This window comes from Enoplosus armatus, chromosome 3, assembly GCF_043641665.1.
Source record: "Enoplosus armatus isolate fEnoArm2 chromosome 3, fEnoArm2.hap1, whole genome shotgun sequence".
In the NCBI taxonomy this organism is placed as follows: domain Eukaryota; kingdom Metazoa; phylum Chordata; class Actinopteri; order Centrarchiformes; family Enoplosidae; genus Enoplosus; species Enoplosus armatus.
In genome coordinates this window covers 20485145-20506489 of record NC_092182.1, presented here as the reverse complement: position 1 = coordinate 20506489, position 21345 = coordinate 20485145, and the positions used below count along the sequence as shown (strand labels likewise).

The window sequence follows — 21345 nt, the reverse complement described above, 5'->3', positions numbered from 1 at the left end:
TTTTTTAGTGCACCTAATTCCAAGTTCTGCAAAAAAAACCTTATATATCCTTTAACAGCATCCTGGCAGACCTCGTTGGTGACATATTGTACAGAAAAAAAGAGACTCGAGGCTCTTTCTGTCAGGAACAAGAAGGTAATTCACCTTTGCAACAGGTTAAGGTTCAATGAGCATTTCAAAGCACTCACGGCTTCATGTTGAAGATGTCTTTGATGCCCTCCGGTGTGGCTGCGCCAGGTGGCTTGGCTGGCTCACCGTCACACTTCTCAGTCCAGGTCATCTGGACCTGCTCTCCGGGGCTCTGAGCCCCCTCTGCGGGGGTCAGCGGGGTGGCCGGGGTTGCGGGGCTGGCTGGGGTGGTGTTGTCGTGGATGAGTTGGACCTGGGATGGGGGGGACACAGGGGAAGAGGCCGACTTTGACTATGAGACAAGAGGAAAAGAGGACGGATGTGGATTTACATGTACATTACATGGAAGGTTGAAAGAGTCACAGTTGAGGTGGAAATGTAGGAATGCAGGTAAAGTCACAGAGAGCCACAGTGTTTGAGAGAGGGAGAGGAAAGAAAGTGTGATTAAGGAGCCTTAAGGAGCCTATAGGAGTCTATATTACATTACCTTACAATTAACCTGCAGTTAGAGCAGACGCAATCAGTTCAACAGAAATCTAAAACAGTGAATTGATACCAGAAACTGGACTATTTCTACTCAACAACACTGGAATCAAATTATTTTAGCCTCAACACTCAATCTGGTACTTCTTGCTCATTCTGTGTTTAATCACCTACATGTGAGCATACAAATACACTTTACTGAGGTCAGCTGTGCTCTACCTCTTCCTCAGGCTTCTCTTCCTTGCTGGCTGCTGGCGGTTCCTCGGTCACACTCAGCTGGGTGGTCACAGCGGCCGGGTTCTTGCGGCGGATTGACCCGCGGGATGAATCGGTGATACTCTGGATCTGTAAAGATACAGATGAAGCAAAGCAGAGACGGTGTGAGTTGATATAAACATTTTAGCTGGAGACTTTTTTTGTGTGCAATATTTAAGAGAGGTCAGCAATGTGTTTTAACTGTGTATCACAACAATGACTCACAAAAAAGTAATGCAAAAGTGAGGATAATATATCCCATTACAATAATTAAATTTATTGACCTGGAGAACCAGGCAATCTTCAAGTTCAATAAAGAATTTGCAGGAGGTAATAATAGTATAACACTGAGATCAATATCTTTTATTTTCCACATCTGTCAAAACACCATCATGCTGTCATGCACAAAAGCAAAGCAGTGGCTGCTGTGGCTGTAGTCAACACTGATAGAGAGGATAAATATGGTGTCCCACTGCTCCGATTTAACCATAAGTATGCTGGTGTCCAGAGGGGCTTATGTGTCATGTTAAGTCAAATCAAGTTGAATCATGCCAAGCCATGCCAAGCCGGCCCGTCAAGTCATGTCAAGTTTATGTGTGCATCTTTGAGTGCATTTCAAAACAGCAAAACTTTGACATGAACAAACTTTCTTACCTCTCTCTCGCGCTCAGTCTTCGTCAGGTTGATCTGCTTAAGCATCTGCGACCGTTGTTCCATCACCAGGGTCTTCTCATAAGTGTAGGCTGAGATGTCGCTGTCGTGCTAGGATGAGAGAAACGACAGTTTTCTTTTATTCACTTTCATTGTTTTTTGTGCTTTTCACATTCATGTACAAGTATATTAATTGCCAAATCCCTTATGTGTAATGCTGTCTCTGTCCCTGCCGACTCCTCAGTTGACCAAAAATCAAATCAATCCAGTGTCGGTAAGGGGGAGGAGGTTTTTCAGACTCTGTTCGACCATCCGACGCGCACTTTGGTTGAAGCATAACGATACACACCTTAACACACGCTGTATTTCATGCTGTCCCTTGCACCAGTCAACAGGTTTAAATAGTGCAGTGACCAGGGCAGCCATGCTTCCTCATTGGTTCCCTCGCCCGTGAACAACACTAGTCGTGTCCACTGGAGCAACTGGCCAACCCAGAGGCATCGCTGGGTTCTCTAATGATGTAACCAGCTGAGTGCCACTTATAGATGTACTCTTATATATTGTTTTTGTGATGTTACAGATATTTAAAAAGTCAGTCTAGTCTTGAGAAAACTCACCATTTCTACAACTTCCACCATGGCGTCAATACGAAGGTGATAGAGGAATGTGGTCAGGTCCTTTTTCATCTGGATGCTGTTGTCGTCCAACTGGGCCACAGTGAAGATGCGCATCTTGCACTTCCTCCAAACCTGAGAACAACAAACAACACTGCTGACATATCTATTGTTCTGGGACTACTTTATGTAGGTTTTTATCATCAGTAAATCTTATTTGACATGATGTGATTGTGTTGGTACAGTACCTTGTGCTGGCGGAGGAGGAAGGGCAGCAGCATCAGCATGCCTCCATCATGGACGATCCACCACACGTCAATGTGACCCTCAGTGAAGCGCTCTCCATTGGACGGGAAGGCTGAGATGTTCTTCGGGACGAGCAGAGCCAGATGAGCAGCGGTGGTTTCTCTGACCAACTCTGCAGAATAGACACATACAGAGAGAGGCAGAGGTGTCAGAGGTACTACGTCTACAAACTGTCTTCAGTACAGAAACTATTATCACAGGATTTATTCACATTCAAGGTGTTTTGGATTTTATTTTGCATGGCTTTCTTGATGTAGCTAATTGTGGTTGACCTCAATAAGAAGCTCTGACATTGATTAGCTATGATTATATCATGTGTATTGTGTGAACTTGAGCTTGAACTATTGTCTGTCAAATATTCCTTCTTTTCTTTCATGTCGTACTATTATTATTAGAGATATTCTTCTCATTTAACGGAGAGGTTAAATAGCAGGATGAGCTGCTCAAAAGCTGGAGCGGGTAGAGATTTGGTCTTGCTGAGATGCTTCAGCAGCACAGATGCTGGACATGAAAAGAGCTTGAAACCAATACAGTTTTTGGTTGAAGTGAAGTGCACCACGCCAACACACTACCCCAAAATCTGCCTTAGGCCGAGGCAAAGCTTTTGGATTTCAGCCTTTTTGAATGGGATTAATGGTTTATTTGCTTTCCCAGTGACCCACCAACGAAGTTCCTCCAAGTCTGGTGCTCGTCTCCCTGCCTCCAGTTGCGAGGCCAGGATACCAGCACAGCGTTATGTTTCAGGCCTCCTAGCCCACTGGCCTGGAGGAGGTGGGAGGTGGCATCACGCAGGTTCGAGGACACGGTTACTTGAGAGAAGCCCTTCACCTTCTCAGTCTCCATCAGTTTACGCAGCGCCTAGAAAGGCAAGACAGAGAATAACTGTTACCAAGGTGCAGAGAACAAGTGAGAGGCTAGCTTAGAGCTTAGTTGTTTTGCCTGTGAAACTCACCAATGTAACATCCTAAAGTCTTTCCAATTAGCATAATTTGACACCATGCCTATGGTCATGTGATGCATGCATGTGATGTATATACATATATATATAAACCTGTGACTACAGTTTTAGTTTAGAAAGATTTCCAATCAGTTGGCTGCAGAAAAAAATACATTTGGTAACTGCAGGTTAATTAACTTTAACTGTACATTAAAAGGAGACATGAATATTAGAAAGTATACACATGTACATATACATAAATACCCATATATACACAAATTTGTACATACACTAAACAGAACCAGGTTAGACAAATCCCCTGATCAAGGTGGAAGCAATGTCTGTTCCAATATATACTAAAAAGGGGTCCCAGGTTTTAAAGTAAACTCTCCTTTGACTGTGTCTTGAGTGTGTCAGATATGTGCAAGTATAACTCTGTGCCAGCTAGCTAGGCACGGTTTCTTGTCTGTAAACCAAATTTGATGAAATACATGTTCTTCCACAGAAGAACAGAATTTGAAAGTCTTAAAAAAATATTTTAGGTGTTACAAACTGTAGTGTATAGCTCAGGCTCCCTACCTGCTCTGCACGCTGGGTCTGGTCGTGGTTCTCCAGGTAGGTGCCCTCTAGAGCCGTTCCAACAATGGTCAGACCTTTGCCTGCCTTTAGCTGGTTGGTCAGAGAGAGCAGACGAGGCTGCTCCACATTTTGCTCTCCGTCCGTACTAACCAGCACCAGCAACTGGGGCCTGAAGAGAGGGGAGAGAAAGTGAAAACACAGGGCAGAAAAAAGTAGTGGGAAACAAACGCAATTAATTTCTATGTTAATTAGAACCACGATAAAACAACACAAAGTGTGTCTTTGTGTTTGTGTGTCATACCTCCAGTTCTTGGTGTGCGGGGGACCTTCCTCCAGCCGCATGAGAGCGTAACGCGCAGCGCTCAGAGACAGACCTCGTATCCCGTCCCCCCACTCTTTCTCCGCACTGTGACATAGACAAGCGCCGAGCAATATTTGTCAGTCAAAGCATGAACAGCAGTTTTTTCAGCTTCTAAATTTTAAAAAAGTGACAGTGACACAGTCAGCACACTGAAACAAATCTACTTTTAGACCACAGTTTGACATAATGCAATGTGATTAAGGATTAGGCATCACTGGTAAATGTCAAGTTAACATGATGTCACTCACCACAGGGAATCACATCACTTAAATACTCAGTGTGCATGGCTCTGAACTACTGCATTATAAGCGTGGATGGATTACTGAGCGGGCACAGGCACAGGGGCCACAGGGGTCAGGGGTCTTCTGAGCCAGAGCCTGTTTGAAGTGACTGATCAGTCTTTTAATCTGCCGACCAAATCCAACCCAAAATTCATTTTTTCCTTCATATTAGAGCTGCACAGCATACTGAGGCTAAAATAACATTTCAATAAAATACAGTAAACTGATTTAAAGAATATCAACAAAATAGCTTTACTTTAAGAAAACAGAACCTTCATCTCAGGCTTTCTTTGATGGTTTCCTTTAATATTTGTATAATGTGCTGTAGTATTTTGTATAAGCAGCACCTGAGAGCTCTGCTGCTTCACCTGCAAAATGTCACTGAAACAGACTCAAAACGACCACTAAGAGGCAAAAAACGACTACAAAGAGACACAAAACAATTACAAACTACAAGGCTGTAGTTTTTAAACCAACAGCAGCACCTGAGAGTTCTGCTTCACCTGCAAAGAGAAGCATAACGACTACGCAGCCACTTTGTTTTGCATCTCTCTGAGCCTTGGGGTCTTGGGGGGGCGTTTTACATGTCTGTGCCCAGTGACTCGTTGTCCCATAATACGGACAAGATTATAAGGAGGATGTTATGTGTAACACACATGTATCTACATGTTTCAACAGTATACTAAGTGGTTTGCTAGGAAATCAACACTCTCACATGACTAAAATCAAAAATATAAATTTCCCTTTACAGCCCTAAAAAAATGATTGATGGTGTAGATTTAGAAGCAGAAAACTTATATATATATAAGTATACACACACACACACACACACACACACAGACACACATACACACACAAACACACGCACACACACACACACACACACACACACAAACACCAGCAAAAAGCTAAAGGCAGCCAGCGAATCCAATCTCTCCTGGGGTTGCGCTCCACTCACCCTGCGAACTCGATATACTTGTAGATAGAGCCGGCAATTGCCATGGCGACAATGGCGTAGTACCAGGAGCAGATGAACATGAGAGTGAGACACAAGCTCATCCCCAGGAAGGACAGAGTCCTGTAGATATGGACAGAGAGATAGAGAGATGAAGACAGTAAGATAGAGGCCCAGAGAGACACATTTTAGGTCAGAAAGTTTAATCAAACTACAAAAGTTCAGCTGCTATTTGTCTCAGTAGCTGCTGGACTGACCAGTGGTAGAACTTGAAGCGGGGTCTCCAGTTTGGAGTTCTCAGCAACGTCTGCAGAGCACAGGCCAAGTTGACAAACATGTAGCACATCAGGAAAAACCTGCAGGACACACAAACACAGAAAGTCAATTTAAAACTCAGCTCTTCTCCTGTGAAATAATAGTGATTTCACCCTGAATGCAGTCCAAAGATTATGTTGTCTAAACATCTGTCACATTCACTGGTATTTACATGTATTTCCAAAGCAGAAAAGTGGCCTGCCCTTTTGGGTGATGAGCTAAATCCTGAGCCCATAAAATTTGGCATTTGCATCGTTTAAAAATAGCAGGGGGACTGGCTGCTCTGAAATCTCCCACTATCGGTTCTTAAGAAATGGCAGTAAATAAGAGATTCTGTTTCAGTTCTCACATGGAGAGGATGGGAGCCACTGCATCCAGGGAAGCAATGAGGATGCCGCTCTCGCAGATACAAGCTGTCAGCAGGAGGGACCATGTGGGTTCCCCATTGGCCTTCCCATGGCCAAATATCTGCAGGGATAACACAGAGAACATATTATCACCACTGCTTTTTTAGAGTGTGTCTGCTTGGAGTGCTTTTTTGCTGTTTGTCCCAGTATGAAAGTATGTAATTAGAAAGGAAGGGAACATTATGATTTACATTATGGTATGTAAATAAGACAGACTGACCCGGAGGGCAGGCACGATGTTGTCCTTGGCGATGGCCTGCATGAGACGAGGAGCTCCTGTCAGACTCTGGAGCCCTGCCCCGCAGGTGGAGAAGAAGGAGCCAATCACAATCACCCATGGTGACGGCCAAGCCAGCGTGCCAATCACCAAGTTCCCGTGGACTCCCTCTCCGAACCTTAAGGAGATGGGAAAAGGTTACTTTCAATAGCAAGCACATTATGAAAGGAATAATGAGTTATTTTCAGGATTGTTTGTCTCAGGTAACCAAGGATGGACTTACTTGTCCCTGAGGACCACACCCTCGATGCAGGCACCAAACAGAACCACACTGGACATGTCTAAACAGTTATGGATCAGGAAAGTAAAGGTATTTCATAGACAGGTGTCATGTTTTTAAAATGGCGGATATTTGATATTTGTGTAGTCGGCATGAATGCTCCTGAGACGAAACCTGTTTAGTGATTGACAGGACTTGATTATAACAATCATAAACCTTTCCCTTTGAAGATGCACTTAATGATCTGATAAACCAATCAACTACACTTACTGAGAAAAGACATCAATCGATTTCGTTTAGGATAATATCTCAGAGATCAATGACATTGTAACTAATATCCTTCCGCTTTATTAACTTGTGATTGAATAGGCAGCCCAATGATGCGATTAGACTTCCTGATCAAATTTGTTTAGACCCCAAGCTGATTACTCCGAGATACAAGGACGACATTCAAGATGGCTGATTCAGAGTTAGAGGCCTTTAATCTCAACCGCCTTGTGTGTACACGTGTAGCAGCCAACTAATGTTTCAGTTGATAATTGAGGATGTAAAAAATCCTCAATTTAAAACTTTTGCTCAAAGAAAACAAACATAAGAATGTGTGGGGGAAGAAAGTTTGTGTCAGTTGTTTCCCAACCACATCACATCACTCAGTGATCTTTTGTTTTACATTACTATGTGCCATAACCATGCTAGCATCTTTAACATCTGTTCAGTCATTTTACAGCAGAAGGAATTCAGTATGTGGGAGGACTCAGAAGTCTTTGAGGGGAAAGACAAATGACTCATATTGAGCCTGTGGCACTAAACCATGCCACCGTGATTTAAGAAAAGAGAGTCAAAATCATCTCCCATGAATGGTACATGCAGAAGAACAATGCATTACCCCTCGTCAGAATCAGACTAGTATTGTAGCAGTTATGTCCTTTCACAGTTTAAAACGTTGACCTTTAATTACGGTGGTCCCTGCAGGCCAATCAGTGTGTTTTTGTTACAGCAGAGCAAAGCAACACAGTGCATCACCCCTTCAAGTCCTGTCAACATTGGACCAGTGGTGTCTGACATGTGAGCTTAAAATACAATTTGAGTGAATATCTGCCTGGAATACTTTTAAACGCCTTGTATAAACAATAACTTGTGTAACATAAACAAACCTGGGAGTATATCTAACCAGGAGTGTCCTCTCTGGGATGATCAGAAGGTTTTAAAATACAAAATCTTCCACTGATATAATAATGGACTCAAATGCTAGCTTTTTTTTAAAATGTTTAAATTGTGTGGAAAACAAATATATTTTGTAATGTGTCTGTGCAGTGAGCCTTGTTATCCTGCAGGGGGCAGTAGTGAGAGGATACAGACAGTGGAGGTGGTGGTGATGGCTGCAATGGTTCCAATGGGGATTGACTTCTGGGCATCACGCAGGTCTCCGGAGCGGTTGGAGCCGGCCATGATCCCTGAGCAGATAGTGGAGAAGCAGACATTATCAAGGTCAAGGAGGTTTACACACATTCAAACACAGGGTGTGTTAGAAGCAGCAGAGTATCAATCAAGTCCTTTACATGCATTACAAAGACTCAGTGGTGTCTGGCATTGTGAACGACGGCAGGAATAACAATACAACAATACAACTCTTCAGCCCCAAATTCATATCTATATATGTACGATTTTCACCTGTCACAGAGGGGAAGTAGATGCCGACCAGCAGCGTGAAGAAGCTGGTGATGTCGGCCAACACATAGCGATTTGAACTGGTCAAAGGGTCGTCCGGGTCTTCCACTGACTCCATGTTCTTTCTGGCAATCAGATCCCCCTTCTCATAGTAGGTCCCAAACAGGTTCTCTGGATGGGTGGGAAGGGGGTCGGGAGGAATCGAGTAGAGAGAGAATCCGGTGAATGTTTCGTGTAGACAAAACCAGGTTTAAAGAAGGACATAAACATGCTCTCATTCCAGATTGCCAAACAGTTTACATGTTTTCAGATTGCAATTGAACTAAATTTAAGACTAACTGGTTTACTTCAGCTATCCAGTTACCAGTCATTTCTACTTAGTGAGTTACAGGTACTTTGATACTCTTATGTTTGTGTTACAACTAAAACAAAAACAAAAAAGAAAACATTCCAGAAGTTATTTTGTGGGGATTTTGATAGTAGTCTTAGCTTTGGGCTCAGTTTGGGCTAACTGGGCTAACTTTGGTTTTATTGTTTTACAACACTGAATCAAGGTAGATTAAATTAGGCGTTTTTGACACTAATCAACAGAAAAAAAAACACATTTATGGACAAAGTGAAAACAGAACTCTACACAGTGATTTAAATGAATTGCAGTTATAAAATGCAAATACATATTTGCATAATTTTCACCCTCTTTAATAGGACTCAGTTATTACTGAGTCTTTTTGTTGATGTGTGTAAAAAAGAAAAGCCACATTAAATCTACTTTGAGTCAATGTTGTAAAACAATAAAACAAGAAAACTTCTAAGAAGGGTGAATACATTTTATGGGCGCTGTATTAACCATGGACTTGACATGACTTGCAAATGTGGATCCTTAACACAGGGCTTACTGTTGGCCCTGTAATAACTACTAAAGAGAAACTAGGTTAAGTTAGCTCTGGGCTTTCTGTAGCCTAAGGTTTCTGTTAGCCCAGGGCTGACAAATGCAAGTGCTGTTACAGTCACGGTCTGTTACTGTCCTCTGCTTTGTCTTGGTGAAACTCCATTTTCTACATTTCCTGGAAATACTTTCAACCATCTCCCGAAAGAGAGGTGTATCTTGTTGCAGCCAGCAACAAGGATGCAACAAGTGTGTCACATATAGGTGGAGTGAGAAACAGTGTTTGCACCTGCTTAGTGAGAGCAAGAGACCAGATGTTTTTCGCAGTCAAGGAAAAAGTGAGAATTGCAGCTCATCATATGTAACATTGCACAATGGTGACTGTTGTGAAATGACAGAAATTGTTATATTGTGAAACAGTTTCTTTGTATGGCATATTACATATTTTTACATTTACATTAGATATTTTTGTGTATATATGAGACATAAAAACACATTCTAATCCAATTTAGAGAATTCAGTGTATCTATTACTCAAACTCATACTGGTAAAATTGTTATGTTTCCCCATTTAACAACTGATTTTTGTACAAAAAAGAAAATTGCTTTTGCAAAAGTTGCAAAAATGCTCAGAAAATGCAAAGCACATTGCCGTAACCTGTTTTAAGACCACCTTGGCACAACGATGCAGTTTAAGAAAGCATTTTTTCCTTCGAGGAGAGAATGCTAACACCATGAGAAAGAGATAGATATTTGTAATTTCTGTATGTCGATTATACATTGGCAGATCCAAACTGGATGAACCAACCTGCCAGGATTCCACTGGTGACCCCCGGGATGCCCTGGATCTGGGACACATTGTTGGTTGCAAAGAACTTGTCGCAGGTAGCGTTGAGGAGAGGCGAATCACAGAACAGGCGCCACAGCTGGGTGGTGACTGTCCCATTCGCTGTCTCTACCGTCTTGGCACACACATCAAAGGTCTTCCACACCAAAGTGCGGTTGCCCAAGACACACACACTGAAGGGAAGAAAAGCACAAACTGTCTGTCGGAGCATTGTCGTAGTAGCTGTGTGTGTGTGTGTGTGTGAGTGTGTCAGAGAGTGTGTGTGTGTGTGGTGTTTGGTGTCAGCAATTTCTTTTGACTTCTTTTGTAAAGGTTCAATATATTAAATCATAAAATGTCACATTCTGCCTGAAATGTGATTTGATTCAGTTCAATTTGATTAATTTGGTCACTTATGCTACAACAGTAACTAAACTGATTTAGTAAGCAAAAAAACAAAACACTTAAGCATTTGGAGACGAATGTAATCTGTTTTAAATTACAAACTTTAGCCTCAAACAACAATACAACCCCAGGAATCATTGATTTAGTGATTTTTGCAGGTCAAAACACGTCTAAAAATCTGATGTTAAAAATGTGCTAAAGTGAGACGTCTAGGTTACATAAAGCTGTTGATTCATCAGCATCTTAATGACTATAACTGCATGCTGAAATAAAATGGCAACCAAAGTTAGCTCTGTTTTAACCTACAAGTCTAGAAGTTAAAACAAACACTCATTCAACACACTTAATTTCCAAGCTTTCAAATCAACGCAATCAATGTAGTGACTTTACAAGCCTAGAATGTGTTGTGTGCTTGTGTTCCTACATCAGGTGTGTATTGTATGTGCCCAGGTGTGTTTCTCTGCTTATCTGTCATGTTATGTTTTGTGGCTAAGCTTATATTCTGTTGTCACTGCTTACGGGAATACGGGAGGGTCGACGGCGGTCTTGATGACCCCGGCGTAGACGGCCAGGATGGAGAGTATGACGCAGGCCAGAAACACCAGGGCCAGCTTGTTGACGTACTTCACGCCGACAAACACCACCGTGGCCATGGAGGTCAACAGGATGGTCCCGTACACGCGCATGTTGTTCAGCAGGGCGGCCTCTGCCTCAGCACCCTCCAGGCCCTCCAGGGGAAAGATGGCCGCCTTGGGCGCTATGTAGATCTGAAGTAGAGGGGTTACGTTATTATTTATTTCTCCCTGTATATAGCCAGGGAAAGCACACCTGCATTTTTCCACATAAAAGTTCTATATAATGTCATTGTAGCTCAGGGGCATCAGTTGTTTAGAGAATGCAAATGTTACTCATCTACTCTCCCTGCTCACTTTTTCCCCAGCCTGTCTGGGGATTTAAACTGGCAGATTTCAGGTCATAAGCCTGCTCCTCTACCTCATTGTTTACTGCTGAATTTAATAAATTTCACCCTAGGTAAAAAAAGCAAAAAAAAAGCCGAAATATAATAAAAGAGAGGTGAGAAAAGCATGAGGTGAGTGAGGAGGACAACTCTGTGAAGTGTGAAAACATGTGATGCTCACATTAACAGTCCTCTCCTGGAGCTTGAAGCAGCACACATCATTTGCTATTTTAATTCAGTTTAATTAAAGAACTCAAGCATGGTATTAATATTCAAAATTAACTGCCACTATTATACTTTTACTACGGGTCAATCTAAGAATAGTCCCATCATATATAAAACGGTAAACCCCTAATTAGCCCGTCAGTATCTGTCATCAGCTTTAGATGATTCATGGCGAAGCTGTTACATAAGCATGGGAATTTCTTCTTCTTTTCTTTTTTTTCGAATAATCATTTGGTTTCCACCCAAAACAGTTGAATCCCCATAAAGAGGAAATAAAATTGAGAAGAACAAGCAGGGAGTTGTGGCTCATTCCGGTAATTTGGCTGGAGAAACTGATCTGATGCTAAGAACAGCATATCACTAGGCAAACAAATCTCCTGCTTCACTGTGAACTGTTCATGCTTCCTAAAATAGCAGCATCAGTTTGTGTTCTTGGCTTGGGTGGAAGGATGAAACATATTCAAATCAGCCTTCTCCAGATCCGCTCCTTACAATTCTGCAGGGATTGTTATTTTACAATGGAAACTAAGCCAGCTTTGACCCAGAAGACAGAATTAACCTCCAGGCATGATCAAACTCTGCATATCCATTAGAGGCATCCAGAATGAGAATAACGGAAGAATAAAAAAATAAAAAAAGACACTCTGGTTTGTTGATAACAGTGGACCAAAGTGACGAGAGCTGTTTCAAGGAATGGTCTTGTTACTCCGCCAGTGTCTTGATCGCTCACTAATGCAGTATTTGCATAATTACCCAATAGTCCATGCAGCATGGGGGACTGCAGTGGAAGAAGTGTGGAATAAAAGGCAGAGGAGGAGGAGGAGGAGGAGGAGGAGGAGGGGAGGAGTGGAGATCGAGATGAAAGATCCCTGCATTTCATCAACTGATCAGAATTCACGTTGAAGAACACACAGCTTGAGAAAAAATAGCTTCAAAGAGCAGTGAGGAGGAAAATAAACTGAAGGAGAAGAACTCTATTTTCACAAAGGCATGCGGCACATGGCGGTGTCGTTTCATTTTTTTGTTTTGGAGCACAGGATTTTTGTCACGTTTGCAGATTCGCCATTAATTTTTCTGCACTGAGGTGTCAACGTCTGCAGCGATCAAGCAGAAAAAGCATTTGGCTGTCAAGGATTACAGTGACGTCAAAAACTCTTCCTGGATTATATGCTGCCCAATTGGACTTAAAACCTATTAATGACACTGTGAAACAATAATCCTGTTATATTTGAATATTTTTATGTAAAAAAGAAATCCTCTCTTCTCTTCTAGCTAACCTTATAAAACCGCCCTTGACCATTAGCTCATAGCCTCATAGTAGTTAGCAGGGAGATATCATGGGTCAGAGGTGTGTGTTTGAATGTCCGTTGGCAAAAACTTGAATGCGGCTGAGGTCTAATTTATTCATTTCTCCCTCTTCCTCCTCCTGATCTAAGACAAATCATAACTGAACCTGCCCATATATTCTGTTTCAGTTGGAAATACATCACATTACAGAAGATAAAGTCGCTCCAACTTGTTCACCTGTGACTTTAAAAAGAAACATTTTTACGATTTATGTGCAGACAGCATGTGGAGGCTTTTATGTTTTCTTTTTGGCCAGTTCTAGGCTGGTTCCAGACCTCGGAGCTAAGCTGAGCTAACTAGCTTGTTGGAGGTAGCTCCATATTGAACATGCAGACACGTCTCAACTAACTTGGCAAGAAAGTGTATTTCCATTCCCAAACAGAAAAAGGCTAACGTGAACACATTGTCAGATTGAATAATGAAGTGGAAACAAAATGGTAATTCAGTCAGATTATCAGGATAGGCCAGGACTCCCTTGAAAAAGACATTTCAATGATTGAAAAAAAAAAAGAATAACCATATTTTCAGTGATATCAGTGATTGGTGTTTGAATGCCTCGGTGCTGCTGGTTTTGTTTGGCTCCTTGAACCATTTCCAATATTGGCACCAGTTTTGGACCTTGGACCAGAGCAACGTGGAACCAAATCTTTTATGTATTAGCAACATAATTTAATTAAGAGGTCATATTCAATCATGACACTTGCTGCACAATGACATCTCCTTCCTCTCGAGAGCAGCTTTTGTGACAGTGTTATCACTGTGACAAAATTGTCAAAGTATGATGTTGCAGAGTTTACTGCAGGGAAGGAAAAGCTGTGATTTGAGTGGTCATCCTCCACTAACCTGGCAAAGCTATCCCATCATTTCCCCTTTCTCTCATTGTGGTCTGGCAACCGCATGCATGAATGAGCGTGAAATGGATGCCATTTCAAGAAGGCTGCACAAAAGAGACAGTTGACAGTTCTCCCCTTTACTAACATTAACATGAGCCCACTCACTGGGCTGTCATTGGTCTTTGCGTCTAATTTCCAGTCTGAGAAAACATGGCAGGCTGTTCAGGAAATGTTGTCAAATTTTTCACCAATTATTAACCAGAGTCAGTCTGAGAATAAATCTGCGGTGAGAAATAGGCCATGCACCTGCAGAGAAATGAACCATTTTATATTTTGATTTGTAGGAGAGTCCCATGATCATGTAAACATTCGCTGAATGGTCCGACATATTAAGCTGAATCAACTCTGGACTGTTTGATGCTAATCCTTGACCACACACTCGTAGTATATTCCTCTTGATCCCACCTCTCTTCCAAGCGACATCTCAACTGTTTCTGTTTGCTTCCAGCCACAGAATCTCTGAGTCAGTGGGCTCACACTGTAAATATTGTCAATGGCACAAAAATGTAACCTTCAGAAAATTGTAAAATATGAAGCAGACGGCCTGATGATGATGACAGTAAAAGAATGAGAGAGGATTGCAGAGGATGTTTCTCACCAGGAGGAGTTCAATGGCCCCCAGGATGTACATGGCTCCAGCGTAGGTGGTCCCCAGATAGAAACAGATCCCCACTGCTCCCCCAAACTCTGGGCCCAGTGAACGGGATATCATGTAGTAGGAGCCTCCAGCTACACACAAGAACAACGGTGTTAACAGAAACACTCAGAATTATGTTTGTATGTAGGTATGTATGTGATTTAATGGACATACTCTTTTAATGTGCAACTGTATGAATCACAATTTTTTAATGCCTATGATGTTACCAGAGCCCAAAATATGGTCTGATAATTGTTTGAATTTGTGCAACTAACAGCCAAACCCCAAGGTATTCAAGTTATAACAAATGAAAGGAAGAAACTCCAAGTTTGTGAAGCTATAAGGTAAATGTTCGCTATTTTTACTTGAAAATTAATAATTGATTGTGACACCCAGAATTAATTACATGTTTATAAATAATAAAATAATAAATTATTTGTCTGATTGTACAACTTTGCTTGTGTCACATTGCTTTCCAACAGTTCCAACTAATCTTTTTGTTGTACCACAGTGCTTGTATTTCCCAACAGTGTGCAAATAAATTAACTGAACATAAATAAATAGACCTTAATCAGCACTTTGCAGCATAAAGGCTGGTACCAGTTATAACAGAGACAGTTATAATTGGCGTACACTTCCACACTTCACCACAAGCCTGTAATTTGCTCTGACCCCTGCTGTACGCACACCAACTGGTGAGACGCAGGCCATCATTACTATGTAAACTCACATTATGAAATATAGCTATACTACATAATGTGTACATTAATGTGTCTGCATACAGATACAAACACATACACTCGGTTTTACATTTCATGCATTTTGGCTGACGTTTTGTTTTGTTTAAATAACATTGTGTGACGACAAGTTAAAGTGCACAAGATCCCAGACTAAAGCTTTGAATGTTAGTGGGGATATCAAGCTGCGCTGGGTATAATGTGCCAAAAGCAATCAGTGAAAAGAGAAATTTAGAAGCGGACAGACTCAAACAGTGATGACTGTGTGGTGCCAGCGTCTGCTCACCCACCTGGCACTACTCCATTGGTAGCGATGGCACTCATCGAGATGGCAGTCAGCATGGTCTACACAGGCAGGGAGGGGAGATGACAGAGGAGCAGAAAAAAGATTATTAAATCATATTTATCAAAATCTGCATATGCTGTGGATATAAAGAGTTGATTACTGAGTTTCAAGAAACTGTAAATAATTAAACCCCAATGACAAAATAAAGAGTAGATGTAACGTAATGTAATGTTTATAATCAATAAATCTAACTAATAAAAGAAAGACATCCAAAAAGAAAAAGCCATGGATTCATACAGCGAGGCTGTACTTTGGCATAGCTTTGCTTTGAGCTAAATGCTAATGCCAGCAAGCTAACATGCTCACAATGACAATGCTAACATGCTATAACTTGTACAATGTTTACCAAGTTAGCAGAAACACTGGAAACAGCTGGCCATCTGAACCATCTTAGTTTAGCTTGTTAACGTGCAAACATTTGATAACCAGCACTAAAGGCAAAGTGCAGCGGAGCCTGATGCGAATGTCATTAGGTTTACAGGTATTTGTTTATAAATCAAAGCATTGGACAAATGACATTTTTGACTTGATGATGGAGCTAGAGGAAAAGTTCAAGGATCCCCAAATATATTACAATTCATCCTGAGGGGGACATGAAGGTCTGTTGTGCCAATCCACCCAATAGATGGAAAGATATTTCACTAAATCAGTAAAGACTTTGACCTGCTGGTGGTGCTAAAGAAAGTCAGAAGATCACTTAAGTCATTAGGATTTGTCCCAATGACTCGTCCTAATGTATCAAATTTCATGGCAATCCATCCAATAGTTGTTGAGATAATTCCGACCTACCGCTGACTTTGCTGCTAGCACTTAAAACCTACACTGTTTTAATTTGATGTGGTCCGCCATTTAGTAAAAGTCACTTCCACTATTTTGTCAGATAGACGCTTTTGGAAGTTAACTCTCCATATTTTCATTCCCTCCCAGTGATGTCCATCATAACAGCATCCGGCCTGAAGTATCTAACATCAAAACACCCTGTGATGGAGTTTACGTGAGGACAACAGCAATTTACAGCGATGCTAAATGCTAAAGCGGACTGGTTGTTGATTAGATAAATAATAATGCCACCGGGCCTGTCAGCAGCTGTCAGAGCACATTCAGACAGCCAATGACAACTCTAAAGTAACTCCGGTATTGAGTGGGAGAAAAACACCGGAAGAAATGTAAGGGCATGCTAGAATGGAGATCAGTAGTTGCCTGCAACACAAACAGCCAACCCTCACTGGCCTGCAGAGGAAGAGAGGGAGGGATGCAGGCAGCGAGTGGAAGAATGGGCCGGAAAAATAAAAAATGACAAAGAGAGAAAGAGAGATTGTGCGTGTGACAGTACAACGACAGCATTAAGATTTCATCATTCTTTCAAACGCTATTGTTGAATTTCTGAGTGTCTTTTTACATTGTCTGCACATGAAAGAGTGCGACGGAGACAGAAAGAGGAGCACGAGGAGGAGCTGGTAAAAATCAGTGCCATCTCCTAAAACAGCTCCTACTTTTACTTTTTCTCTTCATTGTGCCATTACTTGCTATTGTATTTATTGTCTTAGTCATTGTTTCAGCGTTCAAAATACGACTTTTTATAGACCACAGTATTTTTATACAGCTGTTACTGATTCAGCTTCAACACAGTTTATGAAATTGTTGACGTCTGCATTCAGTGTGGGGTTGGTCTTTCCTGGGTGCAATTCTTTGTAACACATATTTTACATTTACAGCAGCAGTACAGAAGACAAACTGGTTAATTATAATTTCAACGATGATAGCCAGCTGCTGTATGTAACCTACAGAAACTTTGCAGATGAAAAATCCAAAAGGGAAAAGATGTCACGTTATGACGGCACAATGGTACTTTTGATCTTACAGATTATGAATCAGAGCCTGACGGTTACATCAAAATTATTTTAGCTAATCACAGATATATAGTTATCGGTGTATATGCCGATGAGTAACAAGCAATTGCAATACAGAAACGCCAAAGATAAGCTTGAAACTAATTTAATGATTATAATGAAGTTAAATTTCATTTCAATGTTTGTTGTAGTTAAAGACCCCCTACAGACATATTTTATGTGAAAATACTTGGAAAAAGCAATAAGCAAAACATTTTTGGAGTGAAAGTGGGACTTTCAGTTGTGTATGAGCATTTTCATATATCTTTGGTTTGTTTTTGGCTCAACTTTAATATATTTTTGTTGTACTGTGATGTTGTTTAAACTTACTACAAATTGAACTTCCAGTAAAGTTGACCATTTGAAATTTACATTTAGTTAACTTTATATGTTAATCACAATTCTTTAGTACCGTTTATTGGCAGATAAACTGTTATCAGATTATCGATATTAGCATTGACCTATCACTCAGGCTCTATTGTGAATTCAATGGTTTAATGGGTTTTACTTTTCATATCCTCAATCTGAAGTGCTTTGCTTTTGAAAAGTGCTACACCCATAAATGTAATAATGCAACAACTACAACTACTAGTAATAATAATTAACAATAATTTTACATTACATCATTTTTAGGTACCGTGAACCAGTAAGAAACAAACACAGAGCGAGACCTATGATGGAAGAATGTCTGGTGAGTCCCGGCCGGTTATGCTCGACAATCTGTGAAGACTGTAATGTGGTTAGTGTCACCTGAGGGCCCCGTGGACTGACGATCAGGAGTGAAGAATGAGTGGGATTGGGCTCTGTTCCTCTCTAATCTGGTCATAATGAGGCCACAAGCTCTTCTCCCACCACAGCAGATAAGACAGTAATTGTTTAAGTGTTTTATCTGATGTGGGCAGGAGCCACGCAGAGGTAGTCCGTTGCATACTGAGTCACCGAATCACCACACAACTGTACAGGACTGCCACCAATGGATTTATATGATTTAGACTTACTAGTACAGTCAAAGAGGGCTGATGTACTTTACATTAGAGGTAATACATGTTGCTGGATGACATATATTTCAGTCATACAGTCTTTTTCCCAAAATGTCTTCAAAAAGCATGTATAATAATAATAATAATAATAATATAGTGTTTCGGCATTGAGTTTGCTCTGAAGTACATATACTTTCTGTGCGGTTTCTATAGCAAGAATTCAAACAAGATTATGTTAGAATATTTTTTTTCTTATCATACTGTACTGTGTGTAGGGCTCATTAACGTCACCCTGCAGCACAAGAACAATGCTGCTCCTTTATTTCAATGTCTTCTACACTTGAGCATCAGCTGGTGGGGATGCTGACTTTTTGCCAGGGACATGAAGCTTGAGCCTCAGTCTTTTCGCACAATATAATTTATGTAGCCATCAAGTGCATATTTAAAACCTTTTCACAGGCTTCTCATTTCAAAACAGTGTCAGCTGGACACAGTTCTAAACTATGGTGCTAATGATAATTAGCTAGCTTGGTAGCTACAGCTGATAAAGGATGATAGTGACACTTGCTATTTCAGCTGGCAATGTTAGCGGTCATCCGCTGGTTTTGTCTGTGTGAAATCAAGGACCCATTGTTTAAAAAAAAATCAAGTTGTACATCTACCACCGTATCGTTGTAAACTACATGTGTGTGAGAACGAAAAACTGGTGTAGCAACAGTAACTAAGGGGGGTGGGGCTTAGTGAATAGTCAATTACCCCTTTTGTTAATAGATTTTGATGGATTCTATCGATATTGTAGATGTACAATGTTAACTGTGTCAACAAGACATTGTTCCAGACAGGATAAAGTAACAACTGTGACCTTTAAAAACTCACTCAAGCATTTTGTCTCTGGTGAGATTGGTAATTTCACTTCTATCCTCTGGTCAGTTCCTCATGGTCTGTCTGTCATTTTGCAGCTAGCAGATGAGATTTCTTTTCTTATGAAATCCTATTAGGACACTTTACCTTTACTTTTAGCAGTGTCCTACTTTTATTCCACATGAGCCTCGGGGTGTCACTGTAGACAGGGACATTAACAAATGTCATCAATCAGCCGCTGTCACTAACACAGAGGATCACTCTGACCGTCCTGCAAAGTTTGCACTGATCTCAGAACTTTGATTTGCTGCAGATGTAAATTAACCTGATGTGCCGCCAGGAACAGACATTGTAGATTAAATATCTAAAATTTAAGACAAACCCTTTTCATCTTTTTGTCTGTTATTTTTTCCCAAGTCAGATGATTGACCACTTTACCTTATGACCTCATGTCTGAATCAGCAGCGGATTGGTGGACTGGCACAGTGTTCTGCTGTAGTGGGCAGGATGTGCAGCATCTTTTTTTTCCCACTGACCCAGAGCCTGTGGCCTGTTTTATTGTCCCACTTTCAGGCAGTGCAGGTAACCTAAAACTGTGAAGGTTTGAGAGTTTGTTTGATATGAGTATACGCCGTTTTCTAACGCTATATTTCTCTATGAAGGCTGGAGACCTCCAAACTCACATGCACCCACACGCCCTCTGGCTTCTAAGCGTGCCAGCAGAAAACGTCACATTATGCTTGCCATCTGTCTTGTTCATATGAGGTACAACAGCAGACAGCTTACACATCATAACAAAAGGGACGATTTCCTTCTATGGCAGCGTGAATGCTAGCGACACTTGAATAATTGCTAAGCCATCATGATTACAGCTGAGCCTGAGGAATGTATTTGGTGAAGACGCTAATTTTCATTTTTAAGAAAAGTCTGCTCGCTGATATACCCGCGATGCTGACTGCAAAGGACACTTTAGGTCTGTTTCTTCCCAAAGCTACAGACAAACTCTGATTTGGCCTTTAGTCGACCTCGGAGTTGAGCGGAAATTGGTTTTGACAGGAATGGAGTTTTTGCGCTGCCCTGAGAGCGTGCTTCATTAGCATGCTTCATTACACAAACGCAGAATAGTTTTGTCAAGTACAACTTCATCAATTCACATACAATGGTAAAGTAGAAGTCTATTTTCAGAGTGCTGTTTATCACATGAAATCCCTGTGGATGGTAAACTGCAGAAGGCAAAAGCGTCAGGTGAAGGAGATGGAGGTGATTTTTACTTTCAGACTGACATCGGGGAGACTGAGCACAAGAGGACGAGATGCAGCTGTGCGAGAGAGAGGAGGAAAGGTGGACGGAACGAGAGGCAGAGGAAGCAAAAGAGAGGAGGAGAAGAGAGAGGAAATAATGAGACAGTAAAATGTAAAAAGGGTTGGAGAAATTGAGCAAGCGAAAGAGATGAGAGTAAAAAATGAAAGGGATGAAGGGAGAAAAGCATCCTTAGCATTTAAATGAGTCACGACAGAGGGCAGACCACCCTTCCCCTCGCAGCATTTGGATTCAAGACCTGGAAGTAATGAGGAAGGCCAAACAACAGATGACTTTCCATCTAGAATATTAAACCTCATTTTATCTTGGTGACAAGCCTGCATTCATTATCTGGGCTAAAAATACACACACGCAGCGCATGTTTGAATACACCGACTTGGAGAGCGATCATATACTGACTTTTTAAAATGGTTGTGTGTATAATTTCATGGTTAATGGTATAATGTGTCAGGGCTGTTCCACATGGAGGCACATTACTCATATAATAATGATTCCCACAATGCGCCGCGGGTTCGGCGGCTCGTTAATGCTCTGTCAAAATGCTGCGTGACGGAAAAATAACAGCGCACAGTGTTCGACAGCTACAGATATGTGCTGC

At 41.3% G+C, this 21345-nt stretch overlaps 1 protein-coding gene across 2 annotated transcripts in view; it reads right to left on the bottom strand.

Annotated features, from left to right (window-relative positions):
* The window catches only part of slc12a5a (solute carrier family 12 member 5a), a 138527-nt gene that overhangs the window by 2513 nt on the left and 114669 nt on the right, over positions 1-21345 (bottom strand). Inside the window, exons 5-23 of one of the 2 annotated variants that reach the window (XM_070903470.1) lie at positions 15642-15696; positions 14576-14706; positions 11074-11321; positions 10132-10343; positions 8442-8609; positions 8126-8224; positions 6774-6831; positions 6494-6668; positions 6216-6334; positions 5809-5907; positions 5555-5674; positions 4256-4360; positions 3955-4123; positions 3101-3296; positions 2381-2550; positions 2136-2267; positions 1522-1629; positions 832-957; positions 189-421 (exon numbers count right to left, since the gene is read on the bottom strand). In XM_070903470.1, coding sequence (XP_070759571.1) covers positions 189-421; positions 832-957; positions 1522-1629; positions 2136-2267; positions 2381-2550; positions 3101-3296; positions 3955-4123; positions 4256-4360; positions 5555-5674; positions 5809-5907; positions 6216-6334; positions 6494-6668; positions 6774-6831; positions 8126-8224; positions 8442-8609; positions 10132-10343; positions 11074-11321; positions 14576-14706; positions 15642-15696 — 2723 coding nt within the window. The remainder of the gene's footprint in view (positions 1-188; positions 422-831; positions 958-1521; positions 1630-2135; positions 2268-2380; positions 2551-3100; positions 3297-3954; positions 4124-4255; positions 4361-5554; positions 5675-5808; positions 5908-6215; positions 6335-6493; positions 6669-6773; positions 6832-8125; positions 8225-8441; positions 8610-10131; positions 10344-11073; positions 11322-14575; positions 14707-15641; positions 15697-21345) is intronic. The other variant, XM_070903471.1, reaches the window with a different exon arrangement.